A 13,809-nucleotide genomic window follows, 5' to 3' on the forward strand; every position below is an offset into this window, starting at 1 on the left:
ACTAACTTCCCCATTGTGTCCATTCTCCGAGTGCAGGCAGCTGACACCCTTCTACCTATCGACAAGCCTAATTGCATCGGCCTAAGGGAATTGCCGTCGCTAATGGCTAATGTTATCTATCTCTGTGCCTTCGACGTCTTCCTTTCGACGGCCCCTTAAAAGATATTACAGCGATACTAATGGGTTAAACGGGATCATTTTGGTAAATGCGCGCCGTTCGAAATTATTTTAGCTCCCCAATGGCTGAAACGGTGATCGCGTTTCCTTATCCAGAGGCACCGTACCCCGCGCTCCTTTTCCGATTCTTAGAAACGCTCTCGCGCCGATCGATAGTAAGACATTCCACACGCGACATTCGATTTCTAGGAGCGCGTCCGAGATGTCCCTCGTTGGCCCACGAAACCTTGGGACCAACGTACCGGCCGGACGGCCCGTCCAATTTCGTTTTGGCATCACCTTTCGGATCCCGAGAATCTTATCGAATTTTCTCGCGCCCTTCAAACGGGGGATCGCCTCCCGTATAGGAATGCCCGCCCGGTTTCTGGACACAGAAACCATCTCCTATCACAGGGGGATCCCGTGCGGTCGCGTGATCCTCTCAGTGTTCCGTTCTCTCCCTCTCCCTCTCTTTCTCCTCCTCTCTCATATGGTCAGACGCAAAAGGAGCAAGCTCGAGGAAAAAGAAAGGGTTTCTGCAGGATGGGGAGGGGGGGGGGGAGGGGATCGTTCATTCCGGTCAGACGGCACACTGATTCTTTGAAAAATTGCCAACAAGCCGCGGCCATACTTCCTTCCACTCTCCGTTCCTTCCTTCCTTCCTTCCTTCCGTCCTTCCTTTCTGCTCCTTTTGCCCCGTCTCTCCTGGCAGACCGCTATCCCTCAAAGGAATCTTTTTACTCCGTTTACTCGTGCGAAGAGCAGCCCGCTGTCCTTCCTCATCCGCTCGCAACGACGAGGCCGGTCTTTCCGTCATCGCTCGAGTACGTCGCGACGTGCAATCGCGAACGCAACGTGTCGCGCAATCGCGAACGCTACGTGTCGCGCAATCGCGGACGCAACGCGTCGCGCATACATGCGTAAGGGTGCGCCGATTTTCGCAGTCGGCCGATACGCAGTTTGCCCAAGTTATTTGTATTTTGGTTTTAGCAGTAGAGTAATCCCAATTGCGCGCGGGGCCGTATAGAGATGCGCCGTTATCGAATATTCGCAGTGCGTTGCAGCGTTGGCGATTTTATTACGGTAGAAACGAGTGGCGCAGGGTCGATCAATTACGGTGTTGCGCGGATCCTACTATTTCTGACCGGGTTTTGCAAAATATTTCTCGCGCAGGACAGTTATGATCTTCTATCCGCGTGCAATTCCTTCTCGACTCCCTGTCGAAATGCGAAATTTCAGATTAGGAATTGTCACTGTGCAAATGCTCCCACCAAGTGCGCTTCCTTCCTTTCAATTTTCTATAATAAATTACAGATTACACGTTCGCATTGAATAAAATCAAAACAAGAGAGGAGAATGTAGTGTGCGATTAAATAAATTTTTTTACCGTTTTCTAAGTTACATAACGTAATGCCCTGTGTTAAATTTTGATTTATGTTACGCTCGTTTAATTGTGCTTTTATGCGCACGTGTGTACAGATAACGTCTCGCAGCGAAACGAAAGTTTTATAGTTTATCTCTATCGAGACTTTACTCACTTACATGCCCTTTAATTTTTACGTTTCTTTTCTTTTTAATGTTCCACAGTTAAAAATTATGGAGCACAAATAAAATCGTAAGTACTGCGGTTTCGTTTTCGACCAAGAAAAATACATATTGTATGCATTACATAATAACTTTTTTAGAGGCATTAAAAGCAACATTGAAAAATTCAGGTTATAAAAGATTAATGACAGATTCTTTAAAAGATTTATTAAATTTTATTCTACGCTGTATCGAGCTGTTATTTATTAAACAAAAATTCTACAATTTTATATTTCAACAGTTACCTATTGTCATCTATTTTCCACGTTGTAAAATATCTCGGATTTAATGAATCTCGACACTTGTGATATGTAACCATATTACAGAAGAATGCAAAAATATTTAAATACACCTGTCTTTCCAAATATTATCGGGACTATTAATATTTTCGGAGCAGCCGACGTTTCTACAGACCCTACAATAGAAACGTACGCTAGAAATCCAGACACGCTTTATCTGCGCGAGACTCGAGCGCAAATGTTTTTGGCGTTCTCGGAGAAAGTTTGGCAATTGCAATAGACGGTTGTATTGAGCCATTAGAATCAGCCGGGATCAATAGCGTCCAGGATTTCGGCCGGGTGTATTCGGAATGTCGGGGATACGGCGCGGGAGTAGTTCCGAACAGCTGTTCGAAAGTTGCCCGACCATCGGGGGGCTCTTTTTAGGAGTGTGCCAGGCGAAGACTCTGTAGGTGACTGCGCTATCGCCGCGCGATTCCCCGCCGCCGCGTCTTATCTCTTAACGAAAAATCGCGAGATCGAAATCGCGCCAAACGAATCCGCGCCCGCAAACGCCCGCCGTAGTCCCGGGGAGTCCGCCCTTAGCGGGAACCCCCGGCACGCCTTGATCGCGATGGTAGTGAAATTGATTGATGTACGGCCCGCCGAAATTCTCGACATTCGCCTCCTCGGGAACTCACGTACACGCACGCACACGCGCCACCGCGCTTTTCGACTCCTCCGCGCTCTCGCACCCCCTTCCCTCCCCTCCCCCCGCGCCGCATTAAGATCCGAACTTGTCGGGCCGAATCTCGCGTGAGAGGGAAATGCACTCGGTGGATTCGCAGCGCGGAAGCCGTTATCCTTGGCGCGCCGCGCAATCCAATCGATGCTATGTACAAAAGCCACGACGCCGATACGAGCGCATCAAACAGGGCGGCGAGGCGACGCGGAATTTCAAGTTTGATCGATATCGCCCGGCCTCGGGCCGGGAGGCGAAATCCATTCGCCGCGATTCAGGAAGTGGAAGCGTTTTTCCTCTTTTTCTTTTTTTTTTATCAACTCGACGAAACCGGAGCACGTTAGCGCGTTTCAACCCTGACGGAGGGTCTCCCGTGGAAGAAGCAGCGCGACGTATTCGCAATTCTCGTACCTCCTGTACAGAATGGATTCAAACTGTCTCTTAATGGGGGGCGGAGGGACTTGACGGGGAGCTCGAGATAAATTCTCGATCTTTCCGCGTGTCCAGGAGGACAACGGTATTAATGGGACCCTTCCGGCAGTGCGCTCCGGTCAATCCACTTTGCGAGAAAAGATGAAGAGTTGAGAGAATCCTTTCAGGCTCTCTCCTCGTCTAAACCGGCCGGCCGATTGGCTCGTCAATGCCGCAGGTAGGTACAGAACTTCCCTATTGTCCCCGTGAATGATAGAACCGACTTAATCACTGCACTCCATTATGTCGGCCACCCCGCATTTCTTTCTTCGCCTTCTCGATTTCTCCCTTCTTTTCGCCTTATTCTCTCCCTCCCCTCCCGGCCCCTGTTATTTCCGTTTCTCTTTCACCTTCCGGTCCCATTCAATCCCCTCTCGCTCGTGCGTCGTTTCCTTCCTCCTCCCCCCCCCCCCCATTCCGCCCACCGACCGTTCATGATTCTTTCGCCCTCTTTACGATTGCCACTCAAAAGGTTACTGCTGCCCGAAACGCTTTTCTAAGACCCCGCTGGCGCCGGATCCCGGGCCGATTGCTGGCCTGGGATTGATTGGCAGGTAGAACGTGCTAACGGCCCTTATAATTCCTAGGCAAACTTTTCTGGATGGGCGAAAGGGATCGGCCACGCCGTATGAATGAAACATTTCTGGCGTTCCAAGCGCGGACGTGAAGATCCACCCCAACGAGATCTAAGGGCAATCGCGTCCAAGACTCGAGAAATAACCAACGCGAAAGTAAAGCGATGTGGAAATCAATCGTTTCTCTCCCCCCCCCCCCCCCGTGTCGACGCGGCTTTTAATGCGCGCATATTAATCGCGACGAAAACGATCAGTGTCTTGAAGCTGAGTAAACTAAACGGACGTCGGCGCTGTTTCAAAAATCGTTTCAGGAGATGTACGCTTGAACGAGAGTATTAAGCCAAGAAATCGTCTTCGGCGCTCATCTTTACTTGAACGTATTACTTTTCTTCTGAAAGAAAAGCGCTCATCGCACCCGACCTCCGTTATGTCTGGGAGTTCAATAATCACCGGGAAGTCCGAGTATGTACGTGTGTGTGTGTGTGTGTGTGTGTGTGTGTGTGTGCGGGCGATCGCGGATAGTTTTAAGAACCAGTTTTACGATAATGGCGCGAATCGGGCGCGGTTGGATAATCCATCCGTCGTTGGAAGGCACGTACAAAGACTAGGAGGAGTTCGGCTGGCGGGTGAGGAGCGGATCGCGCGACTGGAGAACGAGCCCCGCGAGCGAGAGGTAGGAGTCGCGGGTGAAGAACGCGGGTGGAAGGTAAGAAAGAGGGCGGGAAGCGGGGGAGGGGGAGAAGGAGGAGGAGGTGGAGGAGGAGGAGGTGACATAGTCGGCGCGATAGTCGGGCGCTCTCCCTCCGGAATGAAGTCGGATCATATTTTTAAGATGCAATTTCGAGGGAAATCTCTTACGCGGTAGCAGCTGCTCGCCGCCCACCGTTAGCCCGTTTCCTGCAGCCCTTCGCGACGTATATCCGGCGAAAGATCGCCGTGCGACGAAACGAAAAGAGGGCCGTGCGGGAGGGCGGCGGAGGATGAGCCGGGTTAAAGTGAACGACGGAACACGGGAGGGATATGAGGCCCCGGGCTGATCCCGGAAAAGACCGGAGGAAAGCTAATGCACCGCGCCGCGCGCTCCTGCGGGATTCCTGGCTAGCGTAGCCGATGGTAATATAATTATGGCGTGTATACGTGTGCACCGCAATCTTCCGCCAGGTGTTATGGCCGTTGGATTAATGCATTAAGATCCGAGGGGGGGTTGAACGGGGGGCGGCGGGCGCGGCGCTTTGAAAGCTCGCGAACGCGGCGGATCCTCCCATTTGAGCTTGTAAACAAAATTATGAACTTATAAGCTTTGAGAAACGTTCGTTAAAAACCCTGTCGAATGCCTCGAAATGAGCGAGAAGATTGTGAGATATTGCGGTAGTTTTAAGTACGACGTGTTATGTTTCGGGGATACATCGACTGTGCGCGTAATAAGATTAGTTATTAGTCGTAAAAGTTTATGGCATTATTTGAGCGATTGAAAGGCGTCTGTCAGGCCGCCTTCCTACCGTATTATATTACGCACGACGGAGTTATCGGATAAGCCCGATAAAAGTAACGCGCGATCATTTATAATCGTGTCGTCCCGTAACTTGAACTGCATCTGCAAATTGAATTTTATCAAACTTCTATTTTTGTTGTCAACGAATATAAGTCTCATAAAGTTTGCGTTCGAAGTGTTCTTGCCCGTCCAGAAAGAATTACGGAAGGCGTTATCGAGGAATTAAGGCGCAGCCATTTGTAATCGCGCGATTTCATGATGGAAGTTCGCTATTTAGTTCTTCTCACTCGAAATATAAGCGGTAAGAGGAGAATGCAAGTCAATGAATGAACGGAACTCGGTTCTCAAAATTTAAACGTGGGAAAATCCCCTTTAATATAAATAACAAATTTCGCGCGCGACCCTTCCCTCGGGTCTTCATCATCTTGTGACAAGAGCGAGTAAAATCGTAAGGCAAAGTTGTCAAGAAATAAAAATCCGAATCGATGAATTCACATTTTAATAAATTACAAGTATAGGCTACCTACATCTTGCCGTAGACCCGCATTAGCCGTTTTCTATATGTCGTTTAAGTAAAAATCCGTACATGCCTCGGTGGTTGAATTGGAAAGACGCCCGCCTAGAGAGTAGGGATTGTCCAGGTTCAAACCCTGGCTGAGGTAATATTTTTCGCAGAAAATTTTCTGCATTATTAAAAATGCCATCCGAAATGCCGACGTCACGAGTGCGAGATGTGGTCAATAGAAACACCGAAGTTGTAAAATCTGTATGTCAAATGTAAAAACCATCCCTCTATCACGGCTGATTCTCGTGGGTCAGTTCATGCATTTAACATTATCAATGTCATTATCTCGGCTGATGGGAGCTCAGTGAAGCTCGAAACGTTCCGTAAATTATTACAAACATGAGTAAATCGAATTATATTGTCTAAACCTGTACTTCAGCTCCATTATTGTCCCTTTCACCATGTATCGCCAATTACGAGCTTGACTTTACTATTATTTCGCAATTTAAACTACATCCGCAGGTACATACACCAAGCTTCATTAAGGTGCAACGAAGTTACATTTCGCCCTCGTCGCTCTCGTCGTCAGTGCAGACTAGCGGGGATCGTCGAGGGACGGTAAAAATTAACGCGCGGCAATACGACATTAGAATCGCGTGCCACGTGCACGGTCGGTGATCGGGACGATTAGAATTCAGGAGGTTGCGCTACCGCGGCTGCCACCGATACGCAGGGCAAAGTTTGTCGCTGATAGTCCCGAGCACGCCTTGGGAGCGTTCCTTTAACTTCCGTCTCCGCTGCAATTGCCGCGCCGGTAGGTGTACACACAATGCGCAACGGCGGAGGCTGCGTTTCGAAATTCAAGTAGCGCTGCCTAGAATAAGCAGGCAGGCAGTCTCCCGAGGCAACTATCTCTCGTATGAGCTGGGACCGACTAACGTTGGTTAAGCTTTGATACCCGTTTTATGCTCGTTGCGCGCCTTTTATTCCCCGAGACGCGAGACGACGTCACGAGTGCGAGATAAATCATGCACGGCATTCAATCTGACTCGATATAGCTCCTCGACGCGGCTTCAGCAGTGACGCCATTTAAAATTGTATAACTCCGTTTGCAAAACGTGCACGTTTATAACTGCCGGAGGAATTGGCAACTGTCGTCGCATCGAAAACGTCGGTTAAGGTTAAATAATCGATGCCACAACAAGAATATAAAATCGAGGTGTTGACCTGTCATTTGTAAAATTGTTTATATTGCATTTGTTCGTAGCGGATGTGAAAACACGGATGATAAAATTCACGACGGGCGTCTCGTAACGAAAATCTGTATCGACGTAACGTCACGACGGGGACGTCTCCTCGCCTGTCGATATCGTTACGCGGTAGCTCATATATTATGCAAATAAAGACTTTAAAGTTCTACTCTGTGTTCGATGTTAGGAAGTGGGGACGAGAGTGTCACGCGCGCATCGACGAAACCCACCGTAAAAGTCTTCCTCTACCGCGTAAAATTTACGCGCCGTCGTATTTTCGGAGCCACCGCAATATCATAAAAAAAAAAACGCGGGGATATATTTAAGAATTCTTACGTCGTGTATCCAGACGAGCTTGGACCAGGGAGGATTGGCTCTAATGTGGCACTCAAAGTACACGTCATCCCCTTCTTTAATGTCCTCTGGGCTTAAGGTCGATCCGAGGTTTAACGATACTATCGGCGGATCTGCAACAGCAAAATGTTAAAACCCTTTTATGTCGTACACATTGGCACAGAATATTTCAGGATTGCATATTTCGCTACGTCAGTCTCTCCCTCTTCAGTTATTTCATTAGTACGCGGGGAGAATTTTCACTTAAAATTTACTCGGAAAATTATCTAATCGTGGAACAACGGCATTTTGAAGACCTGTGTTCACGATGCCAGAACTTGGTCCAAGTTCTAGTTTCGAGAAATGTGTAGCCAATCTTTTCAGCTTTTTTGGAACAGCTGCAAGTTGACTGGGACCAAGTTCTAGCATCGTGGACACAGGCCTTATGAGAGTTATTTCAAATTTTACCAGACATTCTGCTAGTAAAATGTATGGTAAAATTTCGAAAACTCATAAATTTCTTCGAAACGCCACGTTGTCCCACGATTACATGATGTTACACGATTGTATATAATCTTTGGTTGAAACCTCTTTCTGCTATATGCATTGTTGTACAGAAAATATTTCAGGGTCGCTACGTCAGTCTCCCCCTTTTCAATTATTTCATTAGGACAATCCTTGGATTATTTCAAAATTATTGTTGTTTTTAATTAAGTTCATAAAATTAAGTTAAAAATGGCATCGACATCGGCACGAAAGAGAAGATGAAAACGGATAAAGGGACAGACTCTAATGCCGCGCGATACGCTTCGCTCATTCGGATATTTCGTCGTGAAATATATATCTAATGCTGTAAATATGATATAAGCGATAAAAGTATCGTAAATCGCTGTTTTCATTACCGGACCCGAGTGCGCACACATATCTCGATTTCTGCCAGCGGAGCCACGTCCGCGAGGCATAATCTTCAGCCTCTCCCACCATTAGCTCCGATATTTCTCCCGCTCGCGCGAGGCTCTCAATAATATCTCGCGCTCGTAGATGTTCCCCCGCGACCCCACGGATAGCCGCCAGCAATCAAGTCTTTATTTGCTCGTCGTATCTGGCATTTATTGTGCACATTAGTTTAATCATAGCGAATCCCCTCCCTCCCGATTCTCCTCCGTAAGTTTACCTCCGCGGATATTTGCCCGTCGAACCTTTTCGCAACGGATTACCCTAGTCCTCTAAGGAAAGGTCAATTCGTCTTCTTCCCGAGACCATGTGCTCTTCCGCGAGATAGTATTAATTAGTCCGATCGCGTCGGTTTACTCCCTCCCCAACCCCTAATAATACCGTCAATCTCTCCCATAGACATAGTATGAGAATAGACCGAGCGTATTCTCTTGTAGGCAATGAAGATCAGGTAGAAAAGAATAGACAATAGATAGTGTGTCGTATTCTCTTTTAAGGCCCGGTTTCACCAACGTCGCTTAACTTTAAGCTTAGTTAATTCGTTCTTTGTCTCTTTCCTACCGTTACTCTGCACGGGGGGCGAGAATTTTCTCTTAAAATTTTCCATGAAAATCACGTAATCGTGGGACAACATGGCATTTTGAAGAACTTTATGAGTTTTTGAAATTTTACCATACATTTTACTAGTAAAATGTAAACTATATATAATTACTAGTAAAAAGCATATTTCTGAGACCAAATCAAGTTAGAAAGTCCTGTACTACTTTTTCCTCAGACAAACAGTTATCGAGATATTATAAGCTAAATATTGAAGAAGTTATTAGACTTTTTTAACACTCAGTATATTCGAACTAATTACATGAGTAAAATAAATCGGTGTAAGATAAGATTTAACAGTTCCGAAACATTTTCTCCGAGGAAAATTTTACTTGAGAATCGGAAACGCTTAAAATAGTTTCGGAATGGCGGTCGAGTAAAATATTCCTCGGAGAAGAAGACTTTGGAACGTAACCCTGAATCTAAATGCACGTTCCTAAACTCACTAATTGTAAGACGAAGTGTCGCAACCATTCTGTCCATCACTGTACATACAAATTATCTCTCCCCGCTCTTTTTTACACTCTCCCACTTTCTTCTCGTTAGAAAGAGAAAGGTATCCATTGTCAGTCTTTCTACTTAAGATTTCAGGCTTCATGCTCGGTCTATGGTCCCCCCGAACCCAGCTGCGGATTTACCGTTTTGTTTTACAAGCTACGGCTTGAAGTACTCGTTAATATCAGAAAGAGGCCGGGAGGAATTACCGGAAGTTCAATCTTCCCTCGGCGCTATCCGTCGGAAGCGACAGTGACGGCGAGGGATCGACCGCGCCGCAGGCCGGACCGTCCTCCCTCTGAGATGGTGTAATTCCGAGTCCGGGCTCCGTAGAAACGGTCACCGTAATCGAATACGTGACATGACACCATTTCCCGTATTCTGCAGTTTTTCCCGTTACACGAATACTCGCCCGTGCTCCTTATGTATTTCCCGGTCGCTATATTTCTGCCCGACGTGCAGGTGCAACGGACGCAACCGGACAGATGAGAACGAACGATAAACCGCGCGGAATCGAAAAATTTATCGCCGCCGAAGTAACGCGCGGCCCCTCCGCAAAATTGAAAAAAATATCTGGGGCGGCACGCGTGTCTTCCACCCGCGTTGCCGCTTTCTCTCCCGCTATTTGTATACGTATCTACTGTATTATACAATTAAAATGAACGTACGGGTGATATACGGCGCCGCGCAACGTCGTAAGAGCGGTCTCTATTCTATCAAGGATTACCCCGGCGTCGACGTTCGTGGATATAAATTTACGTCGCGACGCTCCTAACCGTTCCTTTAAAGAGCGCTCGATTTATCGCACCGGCACTGCTAACCCACTTTTCGAGGAGCTCGAAAAAAAAATGTCAAGAAACGGAGAAGATGAAACTTAGATTAATTAGATTCGACCGGGGAGACTTGCAGATCGAATGTTGACGATTAATTTCCTCGAGTCTTATTTCGGAGGCACAATTAGATTATTCATTGCACGGGTGTTCCCCTCGATCATTTTCACGATAAATCGATCGTCGTGGTTAGAGACCCCGTAATCAGAGACTGGCCATAAGAGTCAAATTCCCGCGAGTGTATGAGAAACATCGTTACGATCGTACACCCGTGCAAGGAATAATCTAATCGTGCCTCCGAAATAAGACTCGAGGAAATTAATCGTCGACATTCGATCTTAAGTAAGTTACGATCTTCTACGAACGTCACGATCGTAGAAGGAATTTGACAAACTCTTGTGGGCCAGTCTCTGATTACAGGGTCTTTAGTCGTGGTTTCATTAGAACGCCATTACGTACTGACGGTAACATTGGATATGCCGCGAGAGATTTCGCTGGCGATGGATTAGAGACACCGACACGGATAACGCTTGCACGGGAAAACTTTCGGGATTACGAGTCGCCGACGATCGGCGCGGCGCCTTAAACCGTTTTATCGCGAGCATCAGCGCGGGTGGTTTGTCCGCGGAACTTAAAGGACCCCCCCTCGAGCTTCCACACTCGCGTGTGTGAGATCTGCTTTTACGCCCACGCGACAGCGCGGCAATAAAAGCCGCCATTATTATTCTTTCTGACGCAGCTTTTACTACTGGTACGAAATTTATAATCATTGTCCGAGCGTCATATTGCGCCAAGTGCGAGGAATTTTACACGGCGCCGTACAATAATCTCGCGGGAAAATGGGGCCGCGAGGTAGAATTTGCCAGCGACCGTCTAACGCGATCATCATTTTCCGGCGTCGTCGAATATAAAAGACGTGGACATTCGCGCTGAAGATTTCCAGAGCGATAGCCGCGACCGCGATACTCATTTGGAGAACGGACGGCCGCTGGAACGAGATATCCGTCTACCCTTCTCCCGCAACCCTCTGGCGGCTGTGTGTTGTCACCCATCGTTTTAATATGCACCGGGAAGCGTGCCGTAACTCTCGACAAGTCGAACATAAAGTTTACGAGGCCGGATGAGCGTAGTTACGTGTTAAATTTCACGGATACCCGACAAACTGGACGTGTTACGTTCTCGCGACGTACATATAATATTCATCGCGCTTATAATCACTTGCGATAAATGAGATAGATAGAGAAAGGGAGGGGAAAAAGAGATATAGAAATAGGGGAGAGCGAAAGCAAGCTAGGGAGAGCGAGAGAAAGAGGAGAGCAACAGCGTGAGGGGGGGAAGAGAGAGAGAACGCAGAAACAAGACGGGACTGTTCGACGCTGGAAAAAAAGCGACGTCTTTCAACGTAATTATCGCTCGGAATGAAAGACGCGTTTTAATACTTTTAAGATTTAAAGAGTCGCGGATCTAAGAACCTAAGGATATCGAAATCTTGCGGTATCTGTAAAGATTTCTTGTTGCGTATAAAAGCAACACAGATTGCATTGAATAATGGGAGGAAGGGTGGAAGGGTCTAATGGAAATGGAAACGCTACTTGGTTGTCGATGAAGTTATGGGGAACATAAAACGTAACGGGATAATGGACTAGGTTTATATTAATCAATTTGACAATCGGGATCGAGAGACCGCGACGCGGTCGATCGGCATCGCCGAATTTTGACGGCAATTTATAAAAAAAATCTCGCGAGGGTCTTTTTATTGCGAGTTGTAAAAGGGAGGGGAGCGGCGAGATATATGGGACGCGAAAAGTAAATGATACGTGAATTCGAGGGTTGGAAAAGGTCTCGCGTTTTGGCGCGCGGGGATGAAGAGGCTCATAAAATCGGCCGATTCGGGACCCGAATGAAGATGAGATCGAGGATGGCTGTCGGGCAATTTCTTCATTTTCCTTCTTTTATGACACATGGGCGCGATATACGACAATGGCACGAGTCGAAAGGGCGAAGGAGAGAAAAAAAGAGAGAGATCGACAAACGCTCCAAAGTACCATTCGTCACGGTGTCGTATTCGATTTACCGCGATCAGTTTCGCGATCTGTCGGTCGTGAGCGAGTTTACGGTTCCGCGAGAAATTGGAACGTTAAGGAAAAATGTAATGTGTACTCACATACGACGTCGATCTTCCAGGACTTCTCGACGAAGAGTCCGGTCACGTTTGGATTCTCTGCTCGGCAGGTGATAGATTTCCCATGATCCTCCACACCCGGCTCGAACTCCACCGTGCTGACGGTTCGATTCTCGGATCTCTCCTCCTGCGAACCATCCAGGAGATTCCGTGAAATTATCTTTTTTATCTATCACGCCGATTTGTTCGCTATGTATAGTAAATCGCGCGGAAACTGCGGCGACATGTGTGTTTCTAGATATCACGTTCCAGTGTCGCGCTTGCAAGCGAATTAATTAACGAAATAGTGCCATAGTCACCCACGTAATAGTTGAAGGAAAGGAAAGATGATTGTTGCTTGAAAGTTGTTTACTGTATAGAAGCAATGAACGCTTTACTGAATAACTTTTTAAACGTAGAAATCTCCCTGGATCAGTACCGCGCAATAATTATAAGGGTATCTAATAATTTCGTCTAAGGCTATATTAAGTAAAATCTCATTGTTTTCTTATTCAATTGTTAAATAGTAAAAGAGATGAAGAAAATTTGCGGTTATCCAAAAATATTCTTCAACATTTTATTTACTATTGCGTATAATTTTGCTCGCGAAACTTTTCACTTGCCCGTGCAAGTCAATACAAATAGCGAATTGAGACGATCGAGGTCGGAACACGTATATGAGAAAGCTCATCGAGGAAGCCGACGTGGAGGTGAATTAGTACGTGCGTCAGTAGTGTCGTTGTGCGCGCGCGCGCTTTCGTTCAGACGAAAGTCCTAGTTGCCAACTGTTATATTCTGTTAAGGAACTAGGTATGCCGGCTGAGTCGAGCTTCGATCTCTTGAAAACGCGTTTCGTAGCTCGCAATCTCTCACGGCGAAAAGTCATTCAAATCTCGCACGACGACGTGACGTGGAAGCGGGCGCGCCGACACAGACGAAGCGCCTCGATCGGCGACATAAATGGATTAATATCTCGATAAAATTATATATCTTTAATGCTAGAAGCGGCAAATGATTTTACATTTTAACAATCCTTTTATGTATACATTTAGATGTATATTTATCTTTATATAATTTTAATATTGAAAACAAAGTTAATATTGCTTCCTCGTAGAGAAAGCTTTGTTTTCGTGAAAATATTTTCCAGTTTTCTTTGCAATTGTGTTTCGGATGTTCCTTCATTTCTAAAAATTACATAGTTTCCTCATTGAGGGAGTTCTGTTTCCTTGAAACAAATCAAGTTCTCCCTGACATTGTGCTTAACGTATTCGCAAATATCGAAATATCTACTTTTAAAACAGTTACCGGTATGTAGAACCAGCAAACAACCTCCAAAGTTTTTATGTGTAATCCGTTCTAGCTTTTTTTGTGAGAAAGCCATAAGCAAATGCCCAATTTGCACCCTTTCTTTTATAAGATTGAGAGTCTCTCTCTCTCTCTCTCTCT

General features: G+C 46.6%; 1 protein-coding gene across 1 annotated transcript in view; it reads right to left on the minus strand.

Annotated features, from left to right (window-relative positions):
• Positions 1–13,809, minus strand: part of LOC105561870 (nephrin) — a 114,383-nt gene that overhangs the window by 34,265 nt on the left and 66,309 nt on the right. Inside the window, exons 7-8 of the mRNA XM_012012225.1 lie at positions 12,367–12,511; positions 7,330–7,460 (exon numbers count right to left, since the gene is read on the minus strand). Coding sequence (XP_011867615.1) covers positions 7,330–7,460; positions 12,367–12,511 — 276 coding nt within the window. The remainder of the gene's footprint in view (positions 1–7,329; positions 7,461–12,366; positions 12,512–13,809) is intronic.

This window comes from Vollenhovia emeryi, unplaced genomic scaffold (assembly GCF_000949405.1).
Source record: "Vollenhovia emeryi isolate VEMERY1.0 unplaced genomic scaffold, V.emery_V1.0 DF939199.1, whole genome shotgun sequence".
Taxonomy (NCBI): Eukaryota; Metazoa; Arthropoda; class Insecta; order Hymenoptera; family Formicidae; genus Vollenhovia; species Vollenhovia emeryi.